Source organism: Pieris napi, chromosome 15 (assembly GCF_905475465.1).
Source record: "Pieris napi chromosome 15, ilPieNapi1.2, whole genome shotgun sequence".
Classification (NCBI taxonomy): domain Eukaryota; kingdom Metazoa; phylum Arthropoda; class Insecta; order Lepidoptera; family Pieridae; genus Pieris; species Pieris napi.
In genome coordinates, this window is record NC_062248.1 from 6,149,385 (window position 1) to 6,175,940 (window position 26,556).

Consider the following 26,556-nt stretch of genomic DNA (forward strand, 5'->3'; position numbering starts at 1 on the left):
TGAAATGTCTCATGAAAAATATAAAACTCTCGCCATAGCGTCCTGCTTACTAGATTATAAATCGAAGGTTTTAAAAATAATCTACACTAATAGGATCTTATTATTTCAACACCAGTCAATTTAAATTAGAAAAATTGTTAGTTAGTTTAATTGTCTTTATGCGGACTAATTATTATTACAACTTTAACGTTAAGTTTTAGCTATCGCAACTGATTGCCAAGTTGTAAACAAGTTTATTAAGTCTTTAAAAAATTAATGGTTAATGCAATAACATTATATTTTTTGCCTTATATTAGTTGACTTTGAATTCGTGTTGTGAGCGGTCGCAAGGTGAGTAACATTTGTGTTTAAAAATATTTATAAAACTTGACCTTATCATTAAAGTAGATTTTGCGGCGTTGGCTAGCTTGTTTTAATATCATATAAGGTATTCTAATTGGTAAATTTAATTTTAAAATTCTTTTAAACTTATGTAAATAATTTGTATACAACAAAATTGATACCATTACAATTTAACTAATACCTAGTCCTTAATCATTATTCGTATGACATTTGTATAACGTAGGAGATATTTAAAATTAATTTTTTATTTCATTCACAGATATATGATATATAATATGTTAAATCTAAGACCAATAGCAAAGAGTTTGCAGGAAAAATGTGAAAAGGAATTAAATGAACAACCAGAAAGGTTAGTTTCTGATATAAAAGCCATTAGGGACTGGCTTCAGAAACAACCTCACTTACAAAGTGTAAAACCATGTAAGTGTAACTCGCAATTTAATTAATAATTATTAATTAATTTTAAAAGCCTAATATTATTTCAATACAACTAGTAGTTAGTTTATGTATTTCAACGCCATCTGTTCGTTGTTTAGGAAACTATTTAAAGAAGTTAGTTAATAGAAATGTAGTACCACGCCATCTAGTCGTTTATCATCATAAAACTATTTAAAGGTTAGAGGTATGTTAACTTGCGTCATCTTTTAATACCCTGTAGAAGTAACGTAAACGATATTAATTTCTCACTCGAACCTATCACTTACAACGACATCTATCAGTTACCTTTAGAACTAGCATAAAATAATTTAGTTCGGTATGGTTGCGATGTAAAATAGAATTACCATTAAAACCGTCTTTGTAGTTTGGCATGTATGCAATAGATTGGAGCATTTTAAAGAGAACTTGAGAAAACTGTTTATATGTAAATAATCGGATTATTAAATGTTTTTAGCTGACCAATGGCTATTATCTTTTCTACGTGGTAACAAATTTAGCCTTGAAAGAACAAAGGAAAAGTTGGATATGAGTTATACTTTAAGGACTTTGGTGCCTGAGATATTTAAGAACAGAGATCCTTTAGATCCGAAACTAAATGAAGTACTGAGAAAGGGGTAAGAATTAAAATATATACGAAAAATCAAGAAACTAAGGATACAGTATTTTGAATTTGGAATATTAATGCCTGATTTTCCAAAAATATACCTTTTGTAAAAATGCTCTTTTACAACAAAAAAGCAATATTTATAAGCCTTATTATTTTGCCTGTGGCTATGTCACCGTAAAATTGTAAACACCGTTAGATTGTAATATATCTCGCGAGATTGTAAACTGTCGAAAGATTGTGAACCTCAACGAACTGCTTACAATTTAAGGTATTATTCTTCGGTAGTGATATGAAATTGTTGGGAAGTAAAATTAATCTGTAATTGACCAAAGAAGTTTGAAGGATAACTAAGTTAGTGTAGTACAATCTACCGAATAATAATACGTTAAATTGTAAGCAGTACGCTGAGGTTCACAATCTTTCGACAGTTTATAATCTCGCGAGATAGATTACAATCTAACGGTGTTTACAATTATACGTTAACAGCTATATTTCATAAGTTTCAACTGTGTTGATTTTAAACTTGATAATTTTAATTAATATGCCGCAGTCGTGGTCGTGGACGGGGTGTATGGTGAGCTATCTCCTGAGATATTAAGTTTTCGGCGAAACAAATATTGATTTAGTTGGTTGACACAATAGCTGCCTATAAGGCATACATAAAATAAATCGGTGAAATAAACACTTAATCGATATTTCTACGTGATTAAGCGGGAAAGGCTGCGTTCGTAGTCCGTACAGCAGCTCAGAAATTGTGACATTAGCCTTCTAAATAAGGCTTTATTGGCTTAATTAAGTACTAAATATTGATCGTTATCTCTTCAAATGTTTATGTTTTTATAACCTGGTCAATAGAAGCGCCGTAGGCTTTTTTAATTTTTTTTGGATTTCAGCTTGTTTTTGCCGTTGAAGAAATGTGCAAAAGAGGATGGTTGTCGACCTATGTTTGTGCGGCTCAACCTTCGCGACGGACCCTTGATACCAGTCGAACAGCTGATGAAAGTTGCATTTATGATTGTCGAAATTATGATTCGAGATGACGACAATTTCCTTATATGTGGAGAGGTAGTATAACTTAATATTTTTTTAGCGTTTAGGTCTTGGTACAAATTTGGCAAGAATTTGCGAGGAATATGGAGAATTTGCCAGTTGTAGGAAAGTCGTCTATCAAACTGAATATTATATTTACTGCAATATTAAGGCGTCCGTTGGACGCGCTCAGCTCAGATCGTGGAGTGATGATAGAGGGCCACTTCGGCACCTACACACAGCGTTCTTCAGTCAACTTCTTTATCATTAATATTACGATTTAACTAATACAGGGTTGAAAGCGTTTAATTAGGAAAAGGTGCATTTAACATTAGGTTTGTGAATGGTCACAGTCAGAAATAAAATTGTCCTTATTAAATGCGCTTCCATCGGGTAAGTACACTTGAGTGATAGTCCGAAGTGTCTTTACATTTAGGAAACATATTATATTTTAGGAAACATAATATTTTAGGAAATCTCTGAAATATATACTGCTAATTATTCTTTACGCCTTCACACACATATCTTGCGCAGCTGAAAAAAATAAGATGAATTTTTGTACCGGAGATAAATGTAAATGTCGAGTAAAAGGAAAAAAGTCCCAATTTTTATGGTAATTATTTTTTAGTCCCATAGACGAAGTTCCCAGGCGCCAGCTAATTAATAATTAAGGTTAATATAAGTACTACGTTTGATGCATACATACTTTGATGCATACATATTATTTTGATTTTGAAAGTAAATAGTGAACTCACTATGACAGGTATTGCCAGTTTTACAATGTTTTTGTGTGTTTGTTTGTCGTAGACACAAAAAACCTTCATTTTAAATTTCAGATATCAAACTTCGTACACAACCCTTCTATTAATGTTATGCAGACATGAATGGCTGAGGTCCTGGTGGTTATTACATAATAATAAATAGTTAATGTCTTCCAGGAAGTGATAGTGGACTTAAAGAATATAGGAATGGCGGCCCTGAGTCAATGGACGCCGGCTTTAGCGAAAAAAGTCGTAATGTCTTTTGAAAAGGCTTTGCCAGTTCGAATGAAGAGTATTCACATATTAAACCCACCACCAGGATTGGAAACCGTATTAAATTTAGTAAAGGCATTTATGAGTCAGAAATTAAAGGATAGAGTACGTATATTTAATCAAGTTATTCTGTATTTTGTCCCAGTTTAGGTGCACCAACTATCAAAGCGTCATGAAGAAAAAATCAAGTAGCAAAAGTTTTATTTGTATATTATATATCTATTCTTTTGCCGCGCACCACCGCTATGTGGAACCAGCTGCCCACTGAGTATTTCCGAACCAATTCGACTTAGGGTCCTTCAAGAAAAGAGCATACCAATTCCTAAAAGGCCGGCAACGCACTCGCGAGCCCTCTGGCATTGAGTGTCCATGGACGGCGGTATCACATAACATCAGATGAGTCTCCTGCCCGATTACTCCCAAAAAAAATAGAAGGTGGATTATTAAATAATGAATTGCAAAACACGATCAAATATGAATTTAAAGAAAGAAACGCAAATGGTATAATTCAATCCAAACACACCAACAAAATTGAGAGAGAGCCTTTCCGTTCATTACACTCTTTCTGTGTAATTGTTTACGTTGTGGTGAAAGGAGACAGATTAGCTAAAGTGTTTAGACAGTGTAATGTTGACTTATAATATTTTTTTATATTTGATTATTTTGAACATTCTATACATGTAATCTGAATGGAATATAGAAATTGACATAGCAAATCTACATACAGAAACTACGTCTAAATGAGAAATTTTTGGGATAGTGCTACAAAGATTACGCGCTTCAATGTTCACCTACTACTATTTAGGATAGATAGATTGATAGGGGTATTCATTTTTAAGACTACTTAATAAATTATTTAAAACTTTCAGATTTTTGTATATGGCCAGAATTTGAATAGTTTTCACGAAAGATTTCCACAAGAGTTATTACCAGAAGAATACGGTGGGAACAATGGAACTGTACAAGATCTTTCTGGTGATTAATGTTTTGATTTTTTTATGCAAAGAGTAAATAATGTCTTTGTGGATCTCATTAGTAATTTCCCTGGGCCAAAAGAAATGGCTTATTAATTATTAGTCCACCACGTCATTTTATATGGTATTTGTACGACGAAGCGTAAATAATCGAATTCTATCGCCATTTTAATGCTGTACATCTCTATACAATAAAAATTAAATAAAAGTAAAACATAAAATAAACACATTGGACATATTCCACAAAAAGTTTCTCTGATATGAAATACAATACAAAGTAAAACAAGACAAAACATGACAGCACAAAATTTATAAATTAGGAGAACGACAAACAAACTAGCAGCTATAAAAAAAAAACAAGGAAGATACAAGGCTTAAGACATTAAGAGTTTTAACTTATTCTTAAATGAAGCAGTAGAGGAGTGCGAAAAAGGGTCAATGTTAGTGGCAGAATCCAAGGTAGAACACATCCTGTAAAGAGGCTCACGGAACCCAATGCTGTAGAATCCAAAACATAAATCCATCCATGTTATAGGATAGGTTAATTTGTTACTACGAGTTAGTTTTTAAAGGGTTTTGTATATACAAATGTAAGGATAATATGTATATACAAATTTAAGTATTTTACACTTACAATACTTCTAGGTTTTACCTAGCCAAAAATTGTTTTAATATAATGAAATTTTACAATTAAACATACAGATTACTGGACACACATACTTGAGAGTAATCGTGATTGGTTCCTGGCCGAAGAGGAAGCGTGTTCAGACGAGTCCCGAAGACCTGAAAATCCTAAGACAACCTCTTCTCTATTCGGAGTAGATGGGTCCTTCAGAAAACTGGATTTTGATTAAGAAATAGATACAGCCGTACTGGCTACTCATAGTCGTTAGAGAGGTTATAGAGGTTATAATATTATGTCTATATATATATTAGGATAAGCTTAATTGTTCAGTAAACATTTAAATATATTTTATATTATTATGGTGTTTACCATTGGAAGCGAATAAACATCTTGTACATTATTTTTTCTAATCCAGTTGTTCCCTTTTTAATGAATTGCTGTTGAATTACAATTGTAATAAGCTTTTGGATAATTTAATCGACGACGCTACTCAACGACTATTAAAGATAAATTGATTGCTTTTTTATTAATAACCTACTTAATATGTAATAAATACCTACTTAGTAAATAAAAGTGTATTACAAATCAAATGTCCGGCCCAATACCGACTAACACATACGTTTATAATAAAAACACATATTCAAAACAATACTTAGCGTCGAATTGTAGGCCTCCATAAAGCCGATTACAAATGTATTAAGATCTAACAATTATAAAACACGCACCATAAAAGACACGTCCCAAAAATTCTTATCAGTCGGTATTCAGATACAATCATGATATAATTCAGCATCAAAGATAGATTTGATGGACGAGTGACGTATGCATCGTATTATCGCGGTGACGGGGGCGCGGGCGCCGTTACCGCCAGTTGTGCTGCGCTGTCGACGCGAGTGCTCGCTGCGCACTATACGTTTGCATTAATTGTGTTTGTTATGAACGCGCTTTCTCTATTCTTTCGGTGTGTGTGCAATACCTAAACTCATGCACGTCACCATGTCACAAGAAAACCTTAACAGCCCGGTCTTAAACGACCTTCCCTCGTCTGGTAATGTTTCGGAAAATGACGAAGTAGTATATAGAAAACACAGAAACACAGTGAAACAAATGATTCTTAGGTTCGAAAGAACCGGTGTACATCTAGATGGTTCATGTGAATCTTTGGAGAGGCTAAATAATCCGTTTTCAAGTAGTTTAACTAGTGTTGTAAGTCCTATTCACTCTCATTTCCAGCATTTGTGTCCAGTGAAAACGCCACAAGATAGACATTCTAATGTGTCGGTGAATTCGATTTTATCCAATGCCTCCGAAGGAAGTTATGAATCCAGCTCATCTGGGTTCGTATCGGATAGGAAGTCCTCATCATTAAAACCTCATAGGCCAGCTCCACCGCCACCACCTGCATTTAATGACAGTTCTTCAATTGACAGTAAATCACCCTTACCTGAAGAAAAGCCAGTTAAAGAAAGACGGTACTCCTACGCTACTCCTTCTACATCACCCGTAGCTCTGCGAAGATCACGTCAACCGCCTGTTATAAGGAGAAAATCATCAATCGCTGGCCAAGGGCATGGTGGAGAAACATTGTGGTCGTATGGTGTTAGGCAAAGTGATTTAGAGAAATTGTTAAGACTTAAACTTTCGGAATCGTCGGATAATGAAGAAGAAGTAAAACCTAATGTAATAGATACGTCGTCTAGTGGGAGTAGTAGTAGTAGTAGTTGTAGTAGCAGTGATTCCAATGATAGCGATAAATTAAAAGAAGGGGAAGAGTATGTAGTGAGTAATGATGAATGCAAGGCAGATGCCATATCGACAGACCAATCAACGGATACATTAATGAACGATTATGAAAGTGATGAGGCAGATAATTTATCGGTTACATCTGCAGATCCCAGTCATTTTGACAATGTTAGCATTAAATCAATATCATCGTTTGACATGGTTCCTTACCAAAAGTATGATAGTATTACGGTTTCCTCCGACGAGTTTGGCTCCGAGGTGTGCCATGCTCCCGACACTGAGTTTCTCACAGTGAGTGCAGTTAACGAGTGGTGTGTATCAAAGTCCACGGAACCGGTATTATTACCAGTAGAATCAAAAAAGGAAAAATATCGAAGGTAAGGCACTTAACATTTATCTAAATGCAATTTTCTAGTCTTTCATATTGAGTATTTTGCGTATATGATTGTGAATAGGTATGTGCGTATCTGATAATTTATCGTTTTACCAATGAAATGCTGATATGATTAGCGTGTCTTTGTTCTATTTCTTGTATCTAAGTGTCATGTTCTGATACTATTGGTTACGCTTGATATAGTCAGACTCACTATAATGCATTCCAATGCAAAAGATAGTATCAACAAATTGAATGGTAGTAATTGTTGATGAACACAATACACAAGCAAAATTATAAATGCACACAAATAAACAACATTCGTACTACGTACATATGTGGTTTCACCTTGATGTTTATTCATACGAGTCAGGCAGGTAGTTATCTTAGCAGATATTACCTCTTAACTTATTTAATATATATATATAGGCTTATTTCATCTATTTCGCGTTATTAAATCAATCTGAAAGGGTGTAACATTGGTATTTATAAAGGAATTTCTACCTACACATCCACAAATTAAGTATAAAATAAAATACATTAAAAACTGTCTAGAAAGTAAAAATGTTTATCATGAGTCTAACCGCGTTTAATAGGTTTTTAGTGACTTTGATAAATAACTAATAGCAATTAGCAGATACAAATAACCTAAAATGTTATTTTAAATATATTTTTCGTCACTATCGCACACGTTTACAAATGATGTAATGTCTATTTACTTAAGCCGTTCTCACAGTTCTCTCTTTACACGTAATTGAAAATCATTTGGCTCTTCCAAGCCATGAATTTTCTAAATATAACTTTATGAAAGTATGTTTCATATTTTTAGAAATTGTTTATTCATGGTCATGGTATCTTCCAGAATGACGTATGGTTTCTGAGTAATTACTACCAGTTAATGTTTTATTAGATTATTTATGATCTAAAACAATATATTATTATTTTATATAACTTTGGAATAATTTACGATAATTGTAATTAATTTAGAAAATATCTGTTGATAATTGACAATTATTGTAACTTACTGTCACTATTCTGTATGGACTATGCCACGTATAATAAACCTTTTAATGGTGTTATTTTCAAAATCAGTTCATTAGTTCCAGAGATTACTTCATACAAACAAACTCACAACCTGCTAGTCTAGATGGCATAGTTTCGTAAATGTATTTCTCACTTAATTATTTTATTAGTTTAATAATTATTATGGTAATCAAGGTCTTTTATAAACATAAGAACAATTATATAACGATATTATGACAGTGCCAATAATTTTAAATCAATTCTTCTAAACAAAACGCGTGGGCTATCTAAGCCAAGGTTATATAAAAATGTGGATAGAAAGTTAAATTACCTGCTACAAATTTTAATATCCTTGACCTTCAAACTTATAACATTTGAAATTCATATAAAACTTAAACTGAAAAATCTAATTTTGTATTGTATCTATTATACAATGTGACGTCATAATTCCCACAGTTTTAATCTTTCCTAATAAGTTTAAGTAACGTTTCATTGAAATTAAACAAGTTGTATTTATAAGAAAGCTCAACGTAATAGTTGTTTCTGGGGCAACTACTGCAGCATAAAGCAGATATATTTTGCCTTTTCATTGTTTTTAAAATACGAACACATACGAATCATAAACAGTTATTGTTTTGGTTTCAAACCTAGATATACACTTAACGCGCATACCATCTCCGTTGTAATTGAAATGGATATTGGACAGCCTCAATATTTTGGGTTTCCGGGGTGAAGAAATCATTTTGCCTATACCCTTTTCTAATTTTACAGACGAATGACGGAACGCGTCAATGAGTTGATACACACAGAAAACGTATACGTGGAACGACTCAGGCATGTGGTGGAGGATTACATTCCCGAAATGTCCCGGGAAGATATACCAATCACGCTTATGGGTATGAAAACAGACATTTTTGCGAACATTGAACGGATATGTCGGTTTCATGCTGAGGAATTTCTGCCCGCTTTGAGAGACTGCGAAAATGATCTAAGAAAACTTGGACAATGTTTTCGGAGATTTGTAAGTTATTTTAAGTTACTGAATTATGTATACAAGGAATAATCTTTGGGATATCGACGGAGATTTAGTTGAAAATAAAGGTTACAAATATTTAACTTGGAGTAGGTTGATATAGTCGTCGTGTCCGCTGTTTAAAACTATGAATCTACGAATGCATGATGTAGAAATCACGTCGTATTTTCAATTTAGAAGCCAGTCTAGTTGACAAAACTCAATGTGTATTTGTAAACATAAAATACAATCTTCATTATCAAATAGTTTGTTTACATAGAAGTACTTAGCACGGTATTATTCTACATTAAGCTTAGTTGAGAACAAATGGATATTTTTTTGAAACAATTTAACTTACAAACTATAATTTTTAAAAATGTTGTTATAGAAATTTGGTGCCTAAAATCAACTAATACATCAATATTACATACATAAGGATATTTTAAATTAGAATAGGTTAAATACAAACAAAAACATTGTCTAACAATACAGAAATGCATTATCATGATCACAAGGATATCGGTAAAAATGCTAATAATAGATTTCGATGGACTCGTTACGAAACAATGGTGTCATGGTCCGATATTTAATGCGCGTGATTCTTTACTTATCTTTTTAGAATTTTCTTTTTAACAACTTTCACCTTCCCTATTTGTAGATGTAAAATTTATAGCTTCTTGATGGATGTATGTTCGGAATACAGATAAAACAATTACATGCGTCATATTATAATAAATATATAAATAATGTTGCGTTGATATATATAATGCGGTAAATATATTAAAATATGTTTATATATTAAACTCCACTGTTATTTGTTTTGATTTGTGAACAATGGTAATAGACATGAAATACGAATGTTAGTAATCAATGCATACTATAATATAATGCATTTTTGTGTGTCAGATTTTCATGTTGTAACGGATCAATCGAAATCGATGTAGTTATACCAGAAAAATATTTTAAAGATTCTTTATAGAAGATAGTAAAACTAGGCCCTTCAAAAGGTCAAATTTTGTTGCCAACAGTTTTCTGTAAGAATTCTGACATATTTGTCTAAAAGAGCGACTTCAGAAATGAATACGGAGTACACTATTTGGTGTATCATTATCACCTGATTTACTCGCAAACCTATATAAGGGCATTGCCAAGAAAAAAAAGGTATATGACCTGCTGAAAGGTAGCTTAGATTCAACGACAATCTAATCACTAGATCAGATAGGTATTAATACAAGCTAATAATATTTTTTGTTGCAGGAACAAAAGTTTAATATGTATGTGATGTATTCTAGAAATAATAAAAGAGCAACGAAACTTGTTTACGAACACAAGCATTTCTTCCAGGTAATTTTTATTTGCATTATTTTATCCACCTACCTATGTAACGACTATTAAAATGCCTACAAGCTTAGTTGGTCACGCATGGTATTAGAATAAAAATATATAGATAATTATAGAAGTATCTTTTGAAATCTTGACTACGGTACTATGAATGAAACTCAAATATTTGCAGTCCTTATTCTGTTTGAGGAACTGAACACTGAACATATTATTAAAGATATTTCGTAATTTTTTGGACTTCGCTTTTGCTTTTCTTATGTATTTAGTTAGGTGATCATCATTCTGTGCATACACGTCGTAGATAGGTTCTAAGACAGGTCGGTTCTTTATGATGTTTTCATCTCATTTTTTTCATTTCATTTGATAGATAGAATATTTATTTGCAGAGTATAGAGTAGTATTTTTATAGAAAGTTAAGTTATAAAAAATATTTCCTAAAAGCACTTTTCTCGAACGAATGACAACATTAGGAAAATATATAATTGTCTGAATTAAATGATTACGAAATTGCTATCAATGTCACTTAGCGGATGTCAAACCAAGCTATCTGGTTAATATTTCGAGTAGTTGTAAAAATAGGGTTTTCCCGCATCAACATTACACACTAAACCGTTTATTGAGATAATGATTTTTATTCGAAAGAATGTGATATACATCACGAATTGTCACGAATACACATACTTCCTCATACCACGCCTCAACCCACGAATCATATTTTGTTCTTGTGTTTTTTATATTAATTTGTTCCCGCGACTTCACTTGCGTGACATTTTTTAACGACTCAGGCAGTGTATTCAATGACAGCTGCCAGTTCGAATGCAGTATTGACGATTGGGGTAGATTATGGTAACTTTCAAAACAAATTTTTGATAATATAATTAGTACTAGTGTGTGAAAGCTTTTTAAATCACTTTTAACTAAAAAAATGTAATATGTAAAGGAATAATAATGGATGGATGGATTTAGGTTTATACCTAATCGTGCAATTAAGTATCATTAACATGAATATAGGCTAAATAAAATTATAAATTTCGGTGTAGTGAAAGCTCGTACGTCTGTCACGCGCCATTTCCTTCCTAACAAACTTCTCAGTCTAGTTAGTTGGATGAAATTCTGCTCCAGTAATTCCACATGATCGTGATCGCACATCCTATTATATTATTTATTAAATAAAATAATTAGTCTAAATTCCACCGATCGTACATTGCGGATATGTTTGTTTCATTCTTTAGCTCCACAGATTCCTTATTATGATTATTACATGACCATAAGTGAAATAATAATATATCTAATCTGAGTAAAGCATTTTCTTATTTATTAATTAACATAACTATGAGATGAGTGATGAGTGATGAGCGATGAATGATGATTAAGATTTTTGAACTTTGAAAATTGTTAAAACGTTGTTAGTAGTTAAGATAAATCCTTTACTTTTTCTCATATAACTGGGGGCAAAAGGGCAGGAAGCTCACCTGATGTTAAGCGATACATTGCCGGAAGGCTCGCAAGTGCGTTGTTGGCCTTTTAAGAATTAGTACGCTCTGTTCTGGATGTTTCGGAAATGCTTCAATCAAAGTTATTGAGTACCAAAGCAGGCAACGACAGATTTAAATTCTTACGAGTATTGACAGATTTTATAACTTTCTTTATATCCAAGGTGAAAATGCATTTGCGTATCCCCTGCCCACGAAAGCACGTGTATGTGGTACTTGATCCCCACCAGAATCTCTGCTATACAGAGACTGGGTAAGCAATACCCACTTAAACCACCTCGGGTAGTTCCCACAAGGCGTAATGAAGTACCTATTGTTTTATCGGGAAACGAGTTAAGATATATAATTATATACATAATACATATGTACCCAATTTAGCAATAAAAACATCCTGTTTATTTTTTCTATCGCACCTCATATAATCTTCTTTTTTGCAGCGACGACAATTAGAGTTGGGAGATAGATTGGATCTCTCTAGCTATCTTTTAGAGCCGGTTCAAAGGATACCTAGGTATAAGCTATTTCTTGACGACCTCGTGAAAACTTACATCAATTACGAAAATGAGAGATGTGAGTCCGACTCTAGAATATCTAAATTAAGTGTGGACAGTGACGAGACAGGTGGAAGCAACGGAGAATCTGAAAGTGATGAAACGCCTTTAGAAAGTTTAAAACTAGCGAAGACTATGGTCGAGTGTGTTCTAACAGCTGTTGACGGGATTATGGCATTGGAGAACATAAGGGACTGCCCTGTAAGTAATTTTTATACTACCTCTTAAATCACTGTCTATTGATAAGGGCCATATTAAAGTCCGCCGCGTAGTTAAGATCTATAAGAACGCGGCGCTTTTTACGATGTAGAGGAGTCGAAAACTACCTTTAGGCTGAAGGCTTAAATTTTTAGGCACTACTTTAATTTAAATAAATTTAAATTATATATATATATGAAAATAATTTAATAACCAAGCAACAACTGCAAGAAAAAATAACATAATGAGAGCCCCAGAAGTGCAAAACTATGATTTTATGAAGTATTAATAATCATTCAAATATGAAGAAAAGAACAAAAATTTTTTAACCAAGGTCGTTTGGTATTCAATATTATTATATATTAGGTGTTTCTTTTTTATTGTTCCACATTAGGGTTGCCTGGAAGAAATCGTTTGTTAGCGATAAGGCCACCCGTTGCCTTATAACTTATGTAACCTGATTTTTTTATGTGTATAAACATACATTGTATAAGGTAATAAAGTATAAATAAATATTATAAACTGTAGTCTGTGTATTTTGTTATATACGTTATGATATAGTTTCATCAAAATCCGTTTCTTTCACTTGTAATAATATTTAAATTTAAAATTTTATGATATTAATAATTCCGATGTGAATATGCTTATTTTGTTAATCTTTATTAAATACCTCAAGTATGTAATCGGATTTCTAATAATCGATAAGGTCTTTATATTATATGAACGTTATCTGTTTACTTTGCTAAAAGTGTTTTATGTTTCATGTTTAATTTAAAAAGCGAGCTACAAGAGTCGAGTATATTATATAATTATGACTCCATCGGTAAATGAAAACAAGGGGATTTTGAATTGACACGTCATAATCAATCAATAGACTGTATTTGTCTGATTAATATAAAAATATTATTATTATTATACTAGCTTGCACAAACGCAAATTCTTATCGTTTTCTGACAATTCATACATTGACTGACACACAACCCTTTATGGATGTACATTGTACATATCTGATTTCTGATCTGTATTATTGGTAGTTTTTTTAAAGAGGTGATTAGCCTGTTGTGCTAGTCTCACTTTAAGCCCGATATTCTAGAACGACCAATCAAACTTAAATCTATTTTCAAGAGCTGTCAAACCATTTTTTCTGTATGAAGTATGATATATTTGGTATGAATTAGAATATGGACCTAAGACTAAATTGGTTTTTCATGTGTTTCGGAATAAAGTATGTAGTTTTAATTGGGCTATAAAAAGAGAAATAATAGTTCACCGGAACATCGACCATACGACTTCTGCGTTTGGAATCGTACTGGGCTATCACTCTAAGCTAGGCTGTTACCATTTCATGAATCAATTTTCTAAAATTCTTTGAGTATAAAATTAATTTTCATAGAAATAAGAGCTCAACTTTAGCCTAGAAGTTCCTAAACTGTTGTGTTTGTGGCTGTAATATTTAAGCTATCGAGAACGTACTTGCTACAGATATCTATCAATATCTATTAAGAAACTGAACAATAAAGTAATACATTTTCCAGCCACATTTGAACCTGTTGAATCAGGGCAGACTGCTAAGACAGAGTGAGTTCTACGCGATGGACAACGCGCGCCGGCGGCGACAGCTCATGAGAATCTTTTTGTTTGACAAATTGGTGCTCATTACAACTGTTTATAGAAAGGTTTGTCGTTCTACTATAAAATATATTTTAACTTTATTCTGAGAATCGTATTTGGCTAAGGTTTCATAAATAATGTATAAAAATGGCTCATGATTTTTTAGTTAAGCCTCTTCTATTCCATACTATAATATGCAAAATGTTTATGATTGAAATGAGTGTTTGTTTTGCCAGTAGGTACTTTTGTTTGTACAGTACAAACTCAACCTCATAATAACTTTATTCATATACGTATAGGTAACCGAATACACTTATGAACTTCAACAGAAAAGATGTTGCATTGATTTTAAATTTACATTTACTACCAGTGTGCAAGTCAAGGGCTTAGGCTTAGAGCGGGTAAGAAGAACTGGCATTAAACTCTCCGCCACTCTTTTTAATCGCCATTTTTGAGTCATACAAATTGTATGTAAAGCAGAGAAACCATAAATATTTGAACTGGTGCAAATCAATCCCAAGATTTAAATAATCGTCAAATTCATAAAAAGCTTTATTGATTCATTTACGATTAACGAGAGTTTTGAATTTATTCAGTGATAATTCTCAATTTTTATTATATATATATATTTCGCTTGTTGTAAAAACGAATACAATTTCCATATAAGGAGTGGTTTATTTTCTGGAGCCTGGTTGGTCGTACGCTTAGATTTGTTCTGTTTCGAGTTAGTATTATTATAAATAAGAATTTACCTTTATATATTTATACCTAGATGTTTTAATCTATTTTACTGTCCTGAAATACCTCATAAAAGGAGAACGTTAAATAATTCTAAAGTAAAAACTTCTGATTCTATTGACATCTTCAGTTCCACTGTTGGGTCTAATAGTAGTTGTTAATTTAAAAGACCCCCACCACGAAGACCCCGATTTCACCTGCTTCTCGTATATCTATATATATAAAAAGAAAATGGTGTTCGTTTGAGGCTCTTTCACGCTTAAACCACTGATCGTATCGACATGAAACTACCACTATTCGATGCGAAATTTTTCCTAGATGGTTTATGGCTATTTATTTTTTTTTATTCCAACGTTCCTTCATTTTTTTATTTCTGTTTTACTTTTATGAAATTTTTTCCCGCTAATAAAAACAAAAGAGGCTTCCTAGAACCTCTAAACGTCAACATCTGTTAAAAACTCGATTTTCGAAATATTTCAATTTTCTTAGCGGGAAGTTAAAAAGAAGAATAATAAAAATATGAAAAAAAAATAAAATAATGAAACATAAAATTTATTTTAATTCGTCCAGCAAAGCGGGCGCGAAACGGCTAGTATATATATATATATATATACTAGCCGTATATATATATATATAGATTTCAGATAGCATTTAAATAATTACTATTTCAAAACGCAATAAGTACGATACATTTTCAATGCAAAAATACCTCAAATGCGATAACACAAATTGTTTTCTAATAAGAAAATTCAAGTATGATTTCGATCGATTAATGATGTTTTTTAAATTGCACCAACTTCCAAGAAAGCTAAGCGTTATTAAGTTCGCAATAAAGATTATTTGTACGTTAAATCAACGTCCCAGTTATTTAAAAAAAACATATAAACAATCTTAACGTAAACAATTTATAATGACTCATCATATGATTCATCAATTTGATATTATATCAAATGGCATTAAAAATGAATACATTTTATTCCGTATCAGTTTCCCCTACTGGCATATTCAATAGATTTTAGTGTCGTAATATGCAGTATAATATGAATTATTAATATTAGCTGGTTATCGGATTTGGCAATTAGTAACTTAGCGTGAAGACTTGAATCTGAATTTTACCCTTAGTTCCTACTTAGTTATCTCTGAGTTTCGGTCTTTGAATGTATAGGCATCGTTCTTACATCAAATCCCTTACACCAGGGTTATTAATTCGTTCAGCACTTATAGTATAATAAATGTATTTTCCAACCTTTACGTACCTTAATTACCTTAATTCAAATATTGCATATGTATACTAGAGTTACATACATTACCTTGTAATGCTTTATGAATACTGGTTCATAAATTATAACCATAAATTTTTTGCGGGTAGCGATATGATTGTAGTTCTTAATGATAATAATGTTATGAAATAGTACTTAGCAAGTTCATCTATATTGAGAAAGTTTATCATTGTACGAGTACGTCATATACAGGGCGTCCCAAAGTTGTGGGACATGAAGGGTATTTTACTGAAATATGACTTTATGTTATTTTTAAAAGTTAGTAATTCTGCATTCAAAGATTTTCTAAAATTACTTGCCTCGTCTGGGTATCGAACCAACTTGAATGTAAAAAAATAACAACCCTACTTTTATTGTGCCAATCGAAAGAATGGCCAAAAACTAATAACTCTTCTTAAGTAACATAGTATTTTTAAAGAAAGGAACAGCGTGAAATTATTCATTTTAATCAAATTAAAAACATACATTAAACTGCCGTAGTCAATTAAGTGGGTATTTTTTTGTAAATTAATTAAATAAATATTCAAAATGTGATCCCTCTTGTCTTACGCAAATCGCTAATCTTTTAATGAGTCTGCTGCCTGTTGATTTTCTTATCATTTTATGGTGAATACTTGATATGGCACAATTCAGTTTGTACCTCGCCCACGTTCTCGTATCGCTTTTTGTATAGCATATCTTTCACGTATCAAAGATTAAACGTACGTACGTACGTACCGAAGAAATCGAATGGTGTAAGGTTTGGGGATCTTGCCGGCCATCTAATCGGTCCATTCGTACCAATCCAAGTAGGAAAACGTTCATTTAGAAAATCTGCTACTCTCCGACTATTATAAGCCGGAGCCTCCTTCTTGTTGGAAAATTATTTTTCTTGCTCCGCCGCGGAAAGATTTCTTATCTCATCTCTTACAATTTGAAGTATTTCTAAATACTTTGCTGTGTTCAAGGTTCCTTGGTGAAAATGGATTCAGAAAATACGTTTTTTTTAAAAGTCAGTTCAGTTAAAAAAAAAACGCAGCAAAACGCACTTGGTTATTCGTTTCAGTGACTCGTAGGGGATTTAGACCAAATACGATAGATAATGTGTTGAATTTGATTAAAATGACAAATTTCACACTGTTCCTTTCTTTTAAAATACTATGTTACTTAAGAAGAGTTATTAGTTTTTGGTCCTTCTTTCGATTGGCATCATAAAAGTAGGGTTGTTATTTTTTTACATTTAAGTCGGTTCGATTCCCAGACGAGGCAAGTAATTTTTAGAAAATCTTTAAATGCAGAATTACTAACTTTTAAAAATAACATAAAGTCTTCTTTCAGTAAAATACCCTATCTACGATATTTAAGGTACTTTCCCTTCATGTCCCATAACTTTGGAACGCCGTGTATATAATATCTAGCCATCTGGCAACACATGTAAATGGTATATAAATATAAATAAGATGTCTAAGTATTTTTTATTAAAAGTTTACCGAGTCCTTCAAAGAGTAGGTATAGACTAAATATATATTTGTTTTATAGTGAATTTTAAATGAAACATAAGTAACAGCAGTAATTGCCCTCTGTCCCATTTCGACTTTAGTCACTGGCAGGAGACATCCTTAATATATTTAAACAGTAATTTGCCGTTCAATAATCCTTATCATTAATTCAAATAAGAATCATAGAGATAAAAACTCCGGTCGACCTTATCCTACTAAAATTACGTTCGTGACCAAAATGTTTAATTCAATACGGATTATTGGACTGTATAGACTTTGAGACGACAATTCGTAGAAATAAAACTACCTTTTACGTAGATACTTGCACTTATTGCGTATAATGAAATAGTGGGAAGATATTACAAAAATAGTTTATTACGCGGCCGCGCCTCGGTGGCGTCGGAAGATTTCGCAGACAGAGAAATTGTTCGGACTTGTTTTAGTCTAGATCTCGTGTAGTAAGGGAAAAAATAAAACTCTTTTGATATGCGAAAACGAAGTGGTTTTCTGTTTTTATTGGTTCACAATCTGTAATTTACTTATTTCTTGTTAAGCAATGTACATAATTAAAGAAAACACACACAAACTTGTTCTTTTTTTTATGACGTTCATAAATGTACATTGCCTATATGAATAAAAGATTTTTAACTTTGACTTTAAAACACTCGCGTGTATCTATCTATTAAGAATACAGCTATAGATTTTAAGTGTAATAGCGGAATTTAAGTTTTAACATTTTTATTTAATAGCAAGTAATATATTACCAACAACAATATTCACACTCATGGATTCATAAATATTTCTGTACTCATATCAAAGTTATTATTTTATGTGCAGAAACATTGCTAGTTGTAATAAATTAAGACATGAATATGTCAATAACAGCTTAGGATACATTATAATAAATACTTAAAATGTATGTTATCTTCCAGCAATTGACAGTCGAGTTCTTTATATACAAAGATCACATACCGGTCGATGATCTCGGTATAACGGCAAAAGAACACGACCAATACAAATTCAGCATTTGGTACAAGCAGAGGAATCTCAAGTCTTACAAACTTGAAACAAGGGACCCAGTCATCCGGAACGGCTGGGTGGAAGAGATCACCTCACTGCTTTGGGAGCAGGCGATGCAGAAAAAGGGTATGGTTTATTCAGACAAAACAGCTTTAAAATTACAAATCTAGGTATCGACTTTCGATCTTTCATGGCCTACCGATTCTTAAAATGCCAGATGAGCCTGCTATTTACCCGTTGTGTAAAAATACATAAATTCCATGGCAACTAAATCAGTATCAGTTTGATCAGGTTTTAATAACTGTATTAAAACTTAATATATATACAACTTTAGTCAAACAAAGGGCCGTTGTGTTTTCGTTTGCGTTAAATTTGCACATACCTGATATACATATTCATGACGCATATATTTATCTATAAAAGTATTGTGTGTATTGTGCCATGGGCATTACCGTAAATCATAATAAATAAAGTTATTAAAAACATGATTTTCAATAAGGCTCAATTGTTATAATAATTATTAAAAATTACCACTAAAACAACAAAAATATATGCTTCAATAGTCCACAACCATAATGCGTGGAAAATGAAAATGTAATTCAACGTCTTACGATATCCTTAGAAGTTGGCTATGCATGAAATGTACTGCATATACAGTATACATATATGTAAAGTTTAAAATATAATCTGCTAACTATGCTAAATTAAGAACTGTAAGTTAAACAATTTTATAATTACCACTACGAATATCATTATTATTTTTTATTTTTTTTGACATTTTTTTTTCATTATTATCATAATTTATATTTATTATTCATTTATAACTAATTTTATAATACAGTATTTACAATTTTCTTGACCTACAAAGTAACAATAAAAATAATTAAAAAAAAAAATCAAAATCAAAACAAATTTAAAAAGTTTGGTCCCTGTGGCAGTGTACCTTTAACGCTGGCAGCATTTCCTCGCTGTGTTGCGATACTTATTTGTTGAGCCAGGAAAGTGCCCAGCTCTGGGGTCACCGGTACTATCTACTAGGCGCCAACTTAAATCTTTAATAAGCGCATGCACTTGAACCCCACGGCCCAAGATATATTTTTATTACATGTTTATTCTCATTTTAACCATTTTAGTGTGTATTTCGGCGGCAAGCATATATTTTCCAAATCATGAAACAAGACTTCAATAATTTTGTTACTTTATTATGTTACGTGAATGCCAAAGTCAACATTACTGTTTGTTAATCTGTCACTTCTCCACGAAACCATTGAAACTTTAGTAAACTAATTATTGAACACATAATACGTTTGTTTGGATTTCATTTTACATCCACTGATTCGCAAACCGCAATACACGATTTATTTGTTGAATTATTATTAACAGTGTTCATTTTACGCTTCACTAGCGTTGCCCTGACTTGACGTAATAAAGCCATCCGTGGCTTTGCTTGCGTATTTTTTGCCTTCGCGGAAATTAACTAAGCAGAAGTGTTGTTTAGTGTTTACTAGTGTTTTTTGTTTGGACAAATAAAGTGGCAAATCTTGCGCGAATTGGACTTAAGCAAAAATACTGCCAACCATTTCAAAAATGGCCAAATTTATGTGACCATTGTATAATGAATGATACGCCAGGTCAGTTTAAATAATTAGCATTATATTATGATTTAACAAGCCCATGTATATTGTATATTCTCTTCGTGATATAGCGGCATAGCCTTTATATATATATATATATATATATATATATATCTTAGCTGTCTATCATCGAAAAAACATATGAACTTGTCTTGTCCGCTTCAACGCGAGCAGCAAATTTACTATTGATACCCATCACATTTGTGCCGTAAAAAGTGTCGTTTAACTTCACTGATCAGTACACACAGCCGTTTGATTGTATTAACATAAAGAATGTTATACGCATCTGGTCCAAGTTAATGCGAGAAAACTTTTTAATTGGTCGTCATCTGCTCCCGTCTTGTACGTGACAAGGGAGGGTTATCTGGTGACGCATGCGCGGTCGTTGACTTGTTTTATTGCCATGTGCACTTGATGCGTCTGCGCTTGTGGGAACGGCAGGAAGTTATTTTTTTTAATATTAAAGATTAATTGGCAAAGCGGATGCTTTACGTAAGAGATATGTCGCTTATGTACTGTTCATTTACACAGCTGTACTCAGAGTAGTTTTCTTTAAACTTACTAAAGATTAATAAAGAATAAAGATACAATCACAATCTAAAAATGGGCATCCGCTGACCTGCACTTAAATCAGTAGTTAATGAATCAGACATTCCATAGTTAAGTTGTACCGTTGCTTTATTTTAATTTTAGATTTTTAATTATTCATTAATATGGTTCATTAACCCTGAACGAGCCTGTTAGATCTTAACAATTTAATGATAGCCTATATTGCAAACGCATTTCTTTATTTTCATTCAGAAATTCTTCAATTTTAAGGTAATATGTGTTTATACGAAGAACATAATATCCATACTGAGACCATATTGGTATAACCGGGACAAACCTGCGCTCTAAAACTCGCGGGAATTAATTTATCGTGACGACATAAATTTAAATTTACTACTACTAATTTCTTTAAAGCAAAGACTGTTTTGAAAAACAATAGCCTTTTGTTTTGCAAAATTACGTCGGTGCCATAGGAAATATGTCACCGAGTGACTCATGAAATATCGAAGTAACTGATTAGTTGTTCGGTAAAAACTGGTTCGTTTTTGTTCTAAATAGACAATTTGCAAGCATTATCGATGCTTTTTGATGATCATACAGCTCTAGATACTTGCTTACGATTTTGTGTGAATAATAATGTTTGATACATGATGAGAGTCAGCGTCTTAAAATGAAGCAAAACCATAGGTATCAATTATGATATAAAGCTGTCGTCTAAATAAATATATTTTAACAGCTAAGACACTATTTCAATGAAATTGATACAAATAATTTAAGAATTATTGAAAATGTGATCACATGTTCCACGCAAATCATAATTTATGTACATATTTTGTATTTATATTCATGAATGTTTGAGCAGCGTGCGACTCTCATCCCTGAGGTCGTGGGTTCGATCCCGGCTGTGCACCAATGGACTTTCTATGTGCGCATTTAACATTCGCTCGAACGGTTAAAGAAAAGATCGTCGGCTTTATTAGACCAAAAAGTCGAAGGTGCGTGACGGTCGAAGGCAGAGGAGGCTGATGACCTACTTGCCTATTAGATAAATGATTATGTAACAGATACAGAAATCTGAGGCCTAAACTTAAAAGAGGTTGTAGCGCCACTGATTTTTTATTTTTATTTATTTAATTTAGTTTAGGCATAGTGAAGCCGGACAGACTGCTAATATTATATAATCGGTGTTATAACCAATTCCTTATTATTTGAATTAATCGACAGTATGTGATATGCCAAGATACCGTACAATGGATTGGCAAAATTGATGTGTATCAAATGTCAGCTTATAAACAAGGCCTCCGTTTCCGCTGTTATTAGATTTCAATGTGAGAACATTATTTGGACAATACTGGATTATACTAATCACATAATCATCAATTCGATTTCAATTAAATGTGTATTTCGAAAAGTGTGTTTATATTTATTTGTAGGAGTTGAAAAATATATAACTTACGTTACGTACACACAACCATATAACACTATAAAGCGAAAAGAAACTAATTACGTTACGACTTGCTATATCTCATAATAAAATAAAATTGTTGCACTCTTTTAACTGAAGTGCTATTACGTAACTATATAAAATAAGACAGTTGACTACTTTAGTTAAAACGATGCAATTAGACTAATTTATTTATAGTATAAGATCCCGATATACGACCTTCACCGAGATGCTTATTTAATGAAACGTATTTTATATTTAATTTAATATGTCAATAAATATAATCCATATGGGTTGCCTAGCAAATTTCAGTCCAGAGTATGTTTAATTAATATCTAAAAAAAAAAATATTTTTTTATAATTTGCATGTAGTAATTTTTTTTAATTTTTTTCAATCAATATTTTTAATCTGGGTAGTATTATATATGTATCACTATAACTTTCTTTTTTACTAAAGATGTATCACACTTTAGTGTCACATAAAAAATATACACATAAATAATTAATTGATTAAAAACAACCTAACGTTTGCATATTCTATGAGCTTCATACTTTCGATTGGTATAGAATTTATCTAATAATCATACCGGTGAAATGTTTAAAAAAATATTTTTATTTTTAATATTAATTAAAATACTCTGGACTGAAATTTGCTAGGCAACCCATATGAATTATATTTATTGACATATTAAATTAAATATAAAATACGTTTCATTAAATAAGCATCTCGGTGAAGGTCGTTGTATATCGGGATATTAGACCATTAGGTTTGATGGATAAGGGCTGATCTTTAACTAAGGTCCACACCATCCACATCAGAAAAGCCGGGATAAATGTGTGAATATAAAACTGTTCCAATTTTATAAGGTCATCATTGAGTACATTGACACTTTCAAGTTTGTGATACTAATAGGATATTTAAAGATTTAGTGAGGCCCTTTACTGAACATTATCGGCCTTATCAGCTGTGTTATCACACTTATTTAGTCAGGTGCGACCTCGACATAATATTTGTCTCTATACCTGCAGATATTTAAAATGCATTGCGGTAATTTTTAAAACAACTATTTGATAATAGTGCACCAGCCTTTTACTGGTCTTTGGCTTTGCCACTTTGAGAGGAAGCGAGAAATAAATAAGACAGATCGATTATTAAAATTATTATAAAACAACATCTTAAATAGTACTTACACCTATTCACACACATTTAAAATTACTCTTGTGAGCTGGCAGTGTATCGCGCATCTTCAGGTATATATTTTGGAACAGCCACGTGAGCCGTGTCAGCAGTTGGTCAATGTTCAAGTGAAATTTGAACACAAGTTATAATATAAATTCCAGTAGCGCTATAACCTTTAGTCTTGGCCTCATATTTCAGTATCTGAATCGTCATCTTTTGTTTTTTGTAAAAGACAAGTAGTCAACTTTTAAGGCCTAAGACATGCCCGTCTCCTCATGAAGTTTTCCTTCACTGTGCGCTCGCTTAATCCACACAGTGAGAGTGTAGAATCAAACCCCAACTGTCGTAGTTGGGGTTTGATTCTACAACATCAGAGATGAGAGGCTAGACCAACACTTCTCCTACAAGTGCTAACAATCATTTAAAATTAACTCCTATAATAGTTTAGTTATTAGTAGGTCTAAGATTTTTTCCTTTTAGCATTTTTGAGATCTAATTTGTTTTCATATATTTCAGAACTTTTGCTTCAACAACGTAAGAAGAGGATATCCATGGCATCAATGGACAGCCAGAACTCAACGGAAACAGAAAGCAAAGATGATAAATGTGAGCATTAATTTTAGTTCTTCAAACATCTCAATTCAAATACTAATTTAAATGTACAAATAAGTGGGAATTATGGCACTTTCAGTTAAAATATTAACATATTAATTATTAGTGTTTTTCCTCCAGGTTTTATAGACTTCGTTTTCGTCAAAATGCACCAATAAGTTACTTTGTAGGTCAGTAGAAATTTTAGGACTTTACACATGCTTTTGGTTTGTTTTTCTTCTTCTTTCTTAAAAGTTTTGAACCACTTTTAAATGGGTTTTCTTTGTGGCTTGGGAATGTAATTAACTGTTTTCATTGTAATAATTATTTTTGGCTGTCTACGATTTCGTTTGGTAAAGAATCGCGCTATTTTACATCCTTGTAATCTGATGTGTGAAATAATGAAGCAGGAGATAATACAATCCATATTATCTGGGGTTTGAGCTCGATTTTGGCAAAGTAATAGATATTTTAGGTAGAAAAGTTAAGGCCACTCTATGTGACAACAATAGTAAGTAACAAAAAAATCGAAAATAATTATACAGATGGAATCATTTAGTGATTGATATCAACTGTGGATATAGACAAAAATACTTTGGCATAGGCGTATGGAATTAGAGACGTGATCCAGTGTGACCTAATGTCAAGGATTGTTTATTCTTTTTTTTTTATGTCGTAAGTCAAATATTAATTGATACATTAATATTCAGACTATAATATTCTAGCTAGCATTGTGATTTTGACATGGACTGAAAATAGTTTGTTTCCTACGTTAGGTTCTAAATTCAAATTGAAATCTGTCTATAGCCAGATTTATAGAGTTTATTCTTGTAGTACGCCTTACTGTTTGATATTAAATTGTACTTAAACATTTCAGTAAAAATTTTATTGTACATTTGTTTGCCAGTATATCTGTGTCGACTTATAAATCAGGTCGAAACGTAGGATAAAAGTTCGATTTGTTTCTATGAAAACTTAATGTCTTTTTATAGAAGATCAGCAAACCGCCCTTGGATGGACAATGCCAGAATGTTCGTTCACACATTTATGAATATTGACAATTCGTTGAATTATCTCGAGCTGAGAAATGGCGATAGAAATATAAAGCAATTGTTCTTTCATTTCAGACAATTCCCTTCGTGGCGTGCCCGGCGAGGTTCGTTGTTCAGGGGACAAGAAAGTTCGCAGAACAACCTGGTACTGTGAATGAGGTTATCTGTGTGGTGCAACTGAATTACTAAGCCTTTACGAGAGACGAATATTATAAATTATTTTGCCAAAGAATGCTGTCACTAGCCAAAGTCAAAGGGTAGAAGAATGTATATGTTCATTCTGATTTCACTTACAGCTGAGTATAAATGTGTGAGTGGAGATGTATTGACTGTGGTAAAGGCATGAATAATTATCGTCTTATGAAATTATGCGCCTTAATTACATTCCGTGGTCACGCGAACAACTTTCTTGTATTAGTACAAAATGTGCAGATGTACTCTCAATGTATTTTCAAAACAAAAGCCTGCACCTTCTTCCAAAGATTAATTTTAATCGATTTGCAATAAAAGCTCAACTGTACATTCAAATATATTTTTATTATTATAATACTAAATCCTAATGTGATGTATTTAAGAAGAGTCATAACAGTCATTATTATGATTAGTGTAAGATGAAATGTATCTTTGTTATTGTAAATTATTATTATACTTGTTATAAATTTGCTATAGTATCCTTAAGCTTAAAAATCGTAATTGTTTTATTTCAAATTAAATATATAAACCAATTAAAATAATTTGTTTACTTATTATACTCAGTATTCTGTGTAAGTGCAGTTGCCCCACCATTTCTTTACCTTCTTAATAGTAATTTTTAGGATGAGAATTGATGACATTTATGAATGTATGAAAAAGGAAAGAAATATAATATATTTCATAATATTACTGTTTAAATAATTATTTATGTGGGATTGATATATGACTTACTTGACTTAATGTCCTATAACCCCTAGTTGGGGCAGAGGGCGTCCACAGTGAGTCTCCATCGCGTTCTGTCTTGAGCCTCGTATTTTACCTCACTCCAAGTCTTTCCGGCTCTCTTTGCCTCGTCTGCGACTGTACGGCGCCAGGTTTGCTTGGGACGGCCACGTTTCCGCTTTCCTTGCGGGTTCCAATCAAGCGCCTGCTTGGGAATATGATTGGGATCCCTTCGGAGTGTATGGCCTATCCAATTCCACTTGCGTCGTTTGATCTGCTGG

The 26,556-nt window shown here is 32.3% G+C and overlaps 2 protein-coding genes and 1 long non-coding RNA gene across 4 annotated transcripts; 2 read left to right on the forward strand and 1 right to left on the reverse strand.

Moving 5' to 3' along the window:
• The first annotated feature begins 181 nt into the window (after nucleotides 1–181).
• On the forward strand, nucleotides 182–5,459 carry LOC125056369 (alpha-tocopherol transfer protein-like). Its single transcript, XM_047659410.1, has 7 exons — nucleotides 182–330; nucleotides 602–762; nucleotides 1,235–1,394; nucleotides 2,281–2,452; nucleotides 3,355–3,555; nucleotides 4,320–4,425; nucleotides 5,127–5,459. The coding sequence occupies exons 2-7, from the start codon at nucleotides 606–608 to the stop codon at nucleotides 5,276–5,278; spliced, it is 948 nt and encodes a 315-aa protein (XP_047515366.1). The 5' UTR covers nucleotides 182–330; nucleotides 602–605; the 3' UTR covers nucleotides 5,279–5,459.
• On the reverse strand, nucleotides 5,107–7,116 carry LOC125056371. Its single transcript, XR_007118046.1, has 3 exons — nucleotides 7,003–7,116; nucleotides 6,494–6,580; nucleotides 5,107–5,207 (listed from the first exon to the last, which is right to left on the reverse strand). It is a non-coding gene; the product is annotated as an uncharacterized LOC125056371 (long non-coding RNA).
• LOC125056368 (triple functional domain protein-like) lies at nucleotides 5,908–26,096 on the forward strand. 2 transcript variants are annotated; one of them, XM_047659409.1, is made up of 9 exons: nucleotides 5,909–7,169; nucleotides 8,960–9,209; nucleotides 10,458–10,544; nucleotides 12,472–12,786; nucleotides 14,319–14,459; nucleotides 18,823–19,036; nucleotides 24,234–24,323; nucleotides 24,450–24,499; nucleotides 25,436–26,096. In XM_047659409.1, the coding sequence occupies exons 1-8, from the start codon at nucleotides 6,034–6,036 to the stop codon at nucleotides 24,485–24,487; spliced, it is 2,271 nt and encodes a 756-aa protein (XP_047515365.1). In that variant the 5' UTR covers nucleotides 5,909–6,033; the 3' UTR covers nucleotides 24,488–24,499; nucleotides 25,436–26,096. The 2 variants fall into 2 exon arrangements, with proteins under 2 accessions (XP_047515364.1, XP_047515365.1); XM_047659408.1 differs by lacking the exon at nucleotides 24,450–24,499 and having other exon boundaries at nucleotides 5,908–7,169.
• The last annotated feature ends 460 nt before the right edge of the window (nucleotides 26,097–26,556 follow it).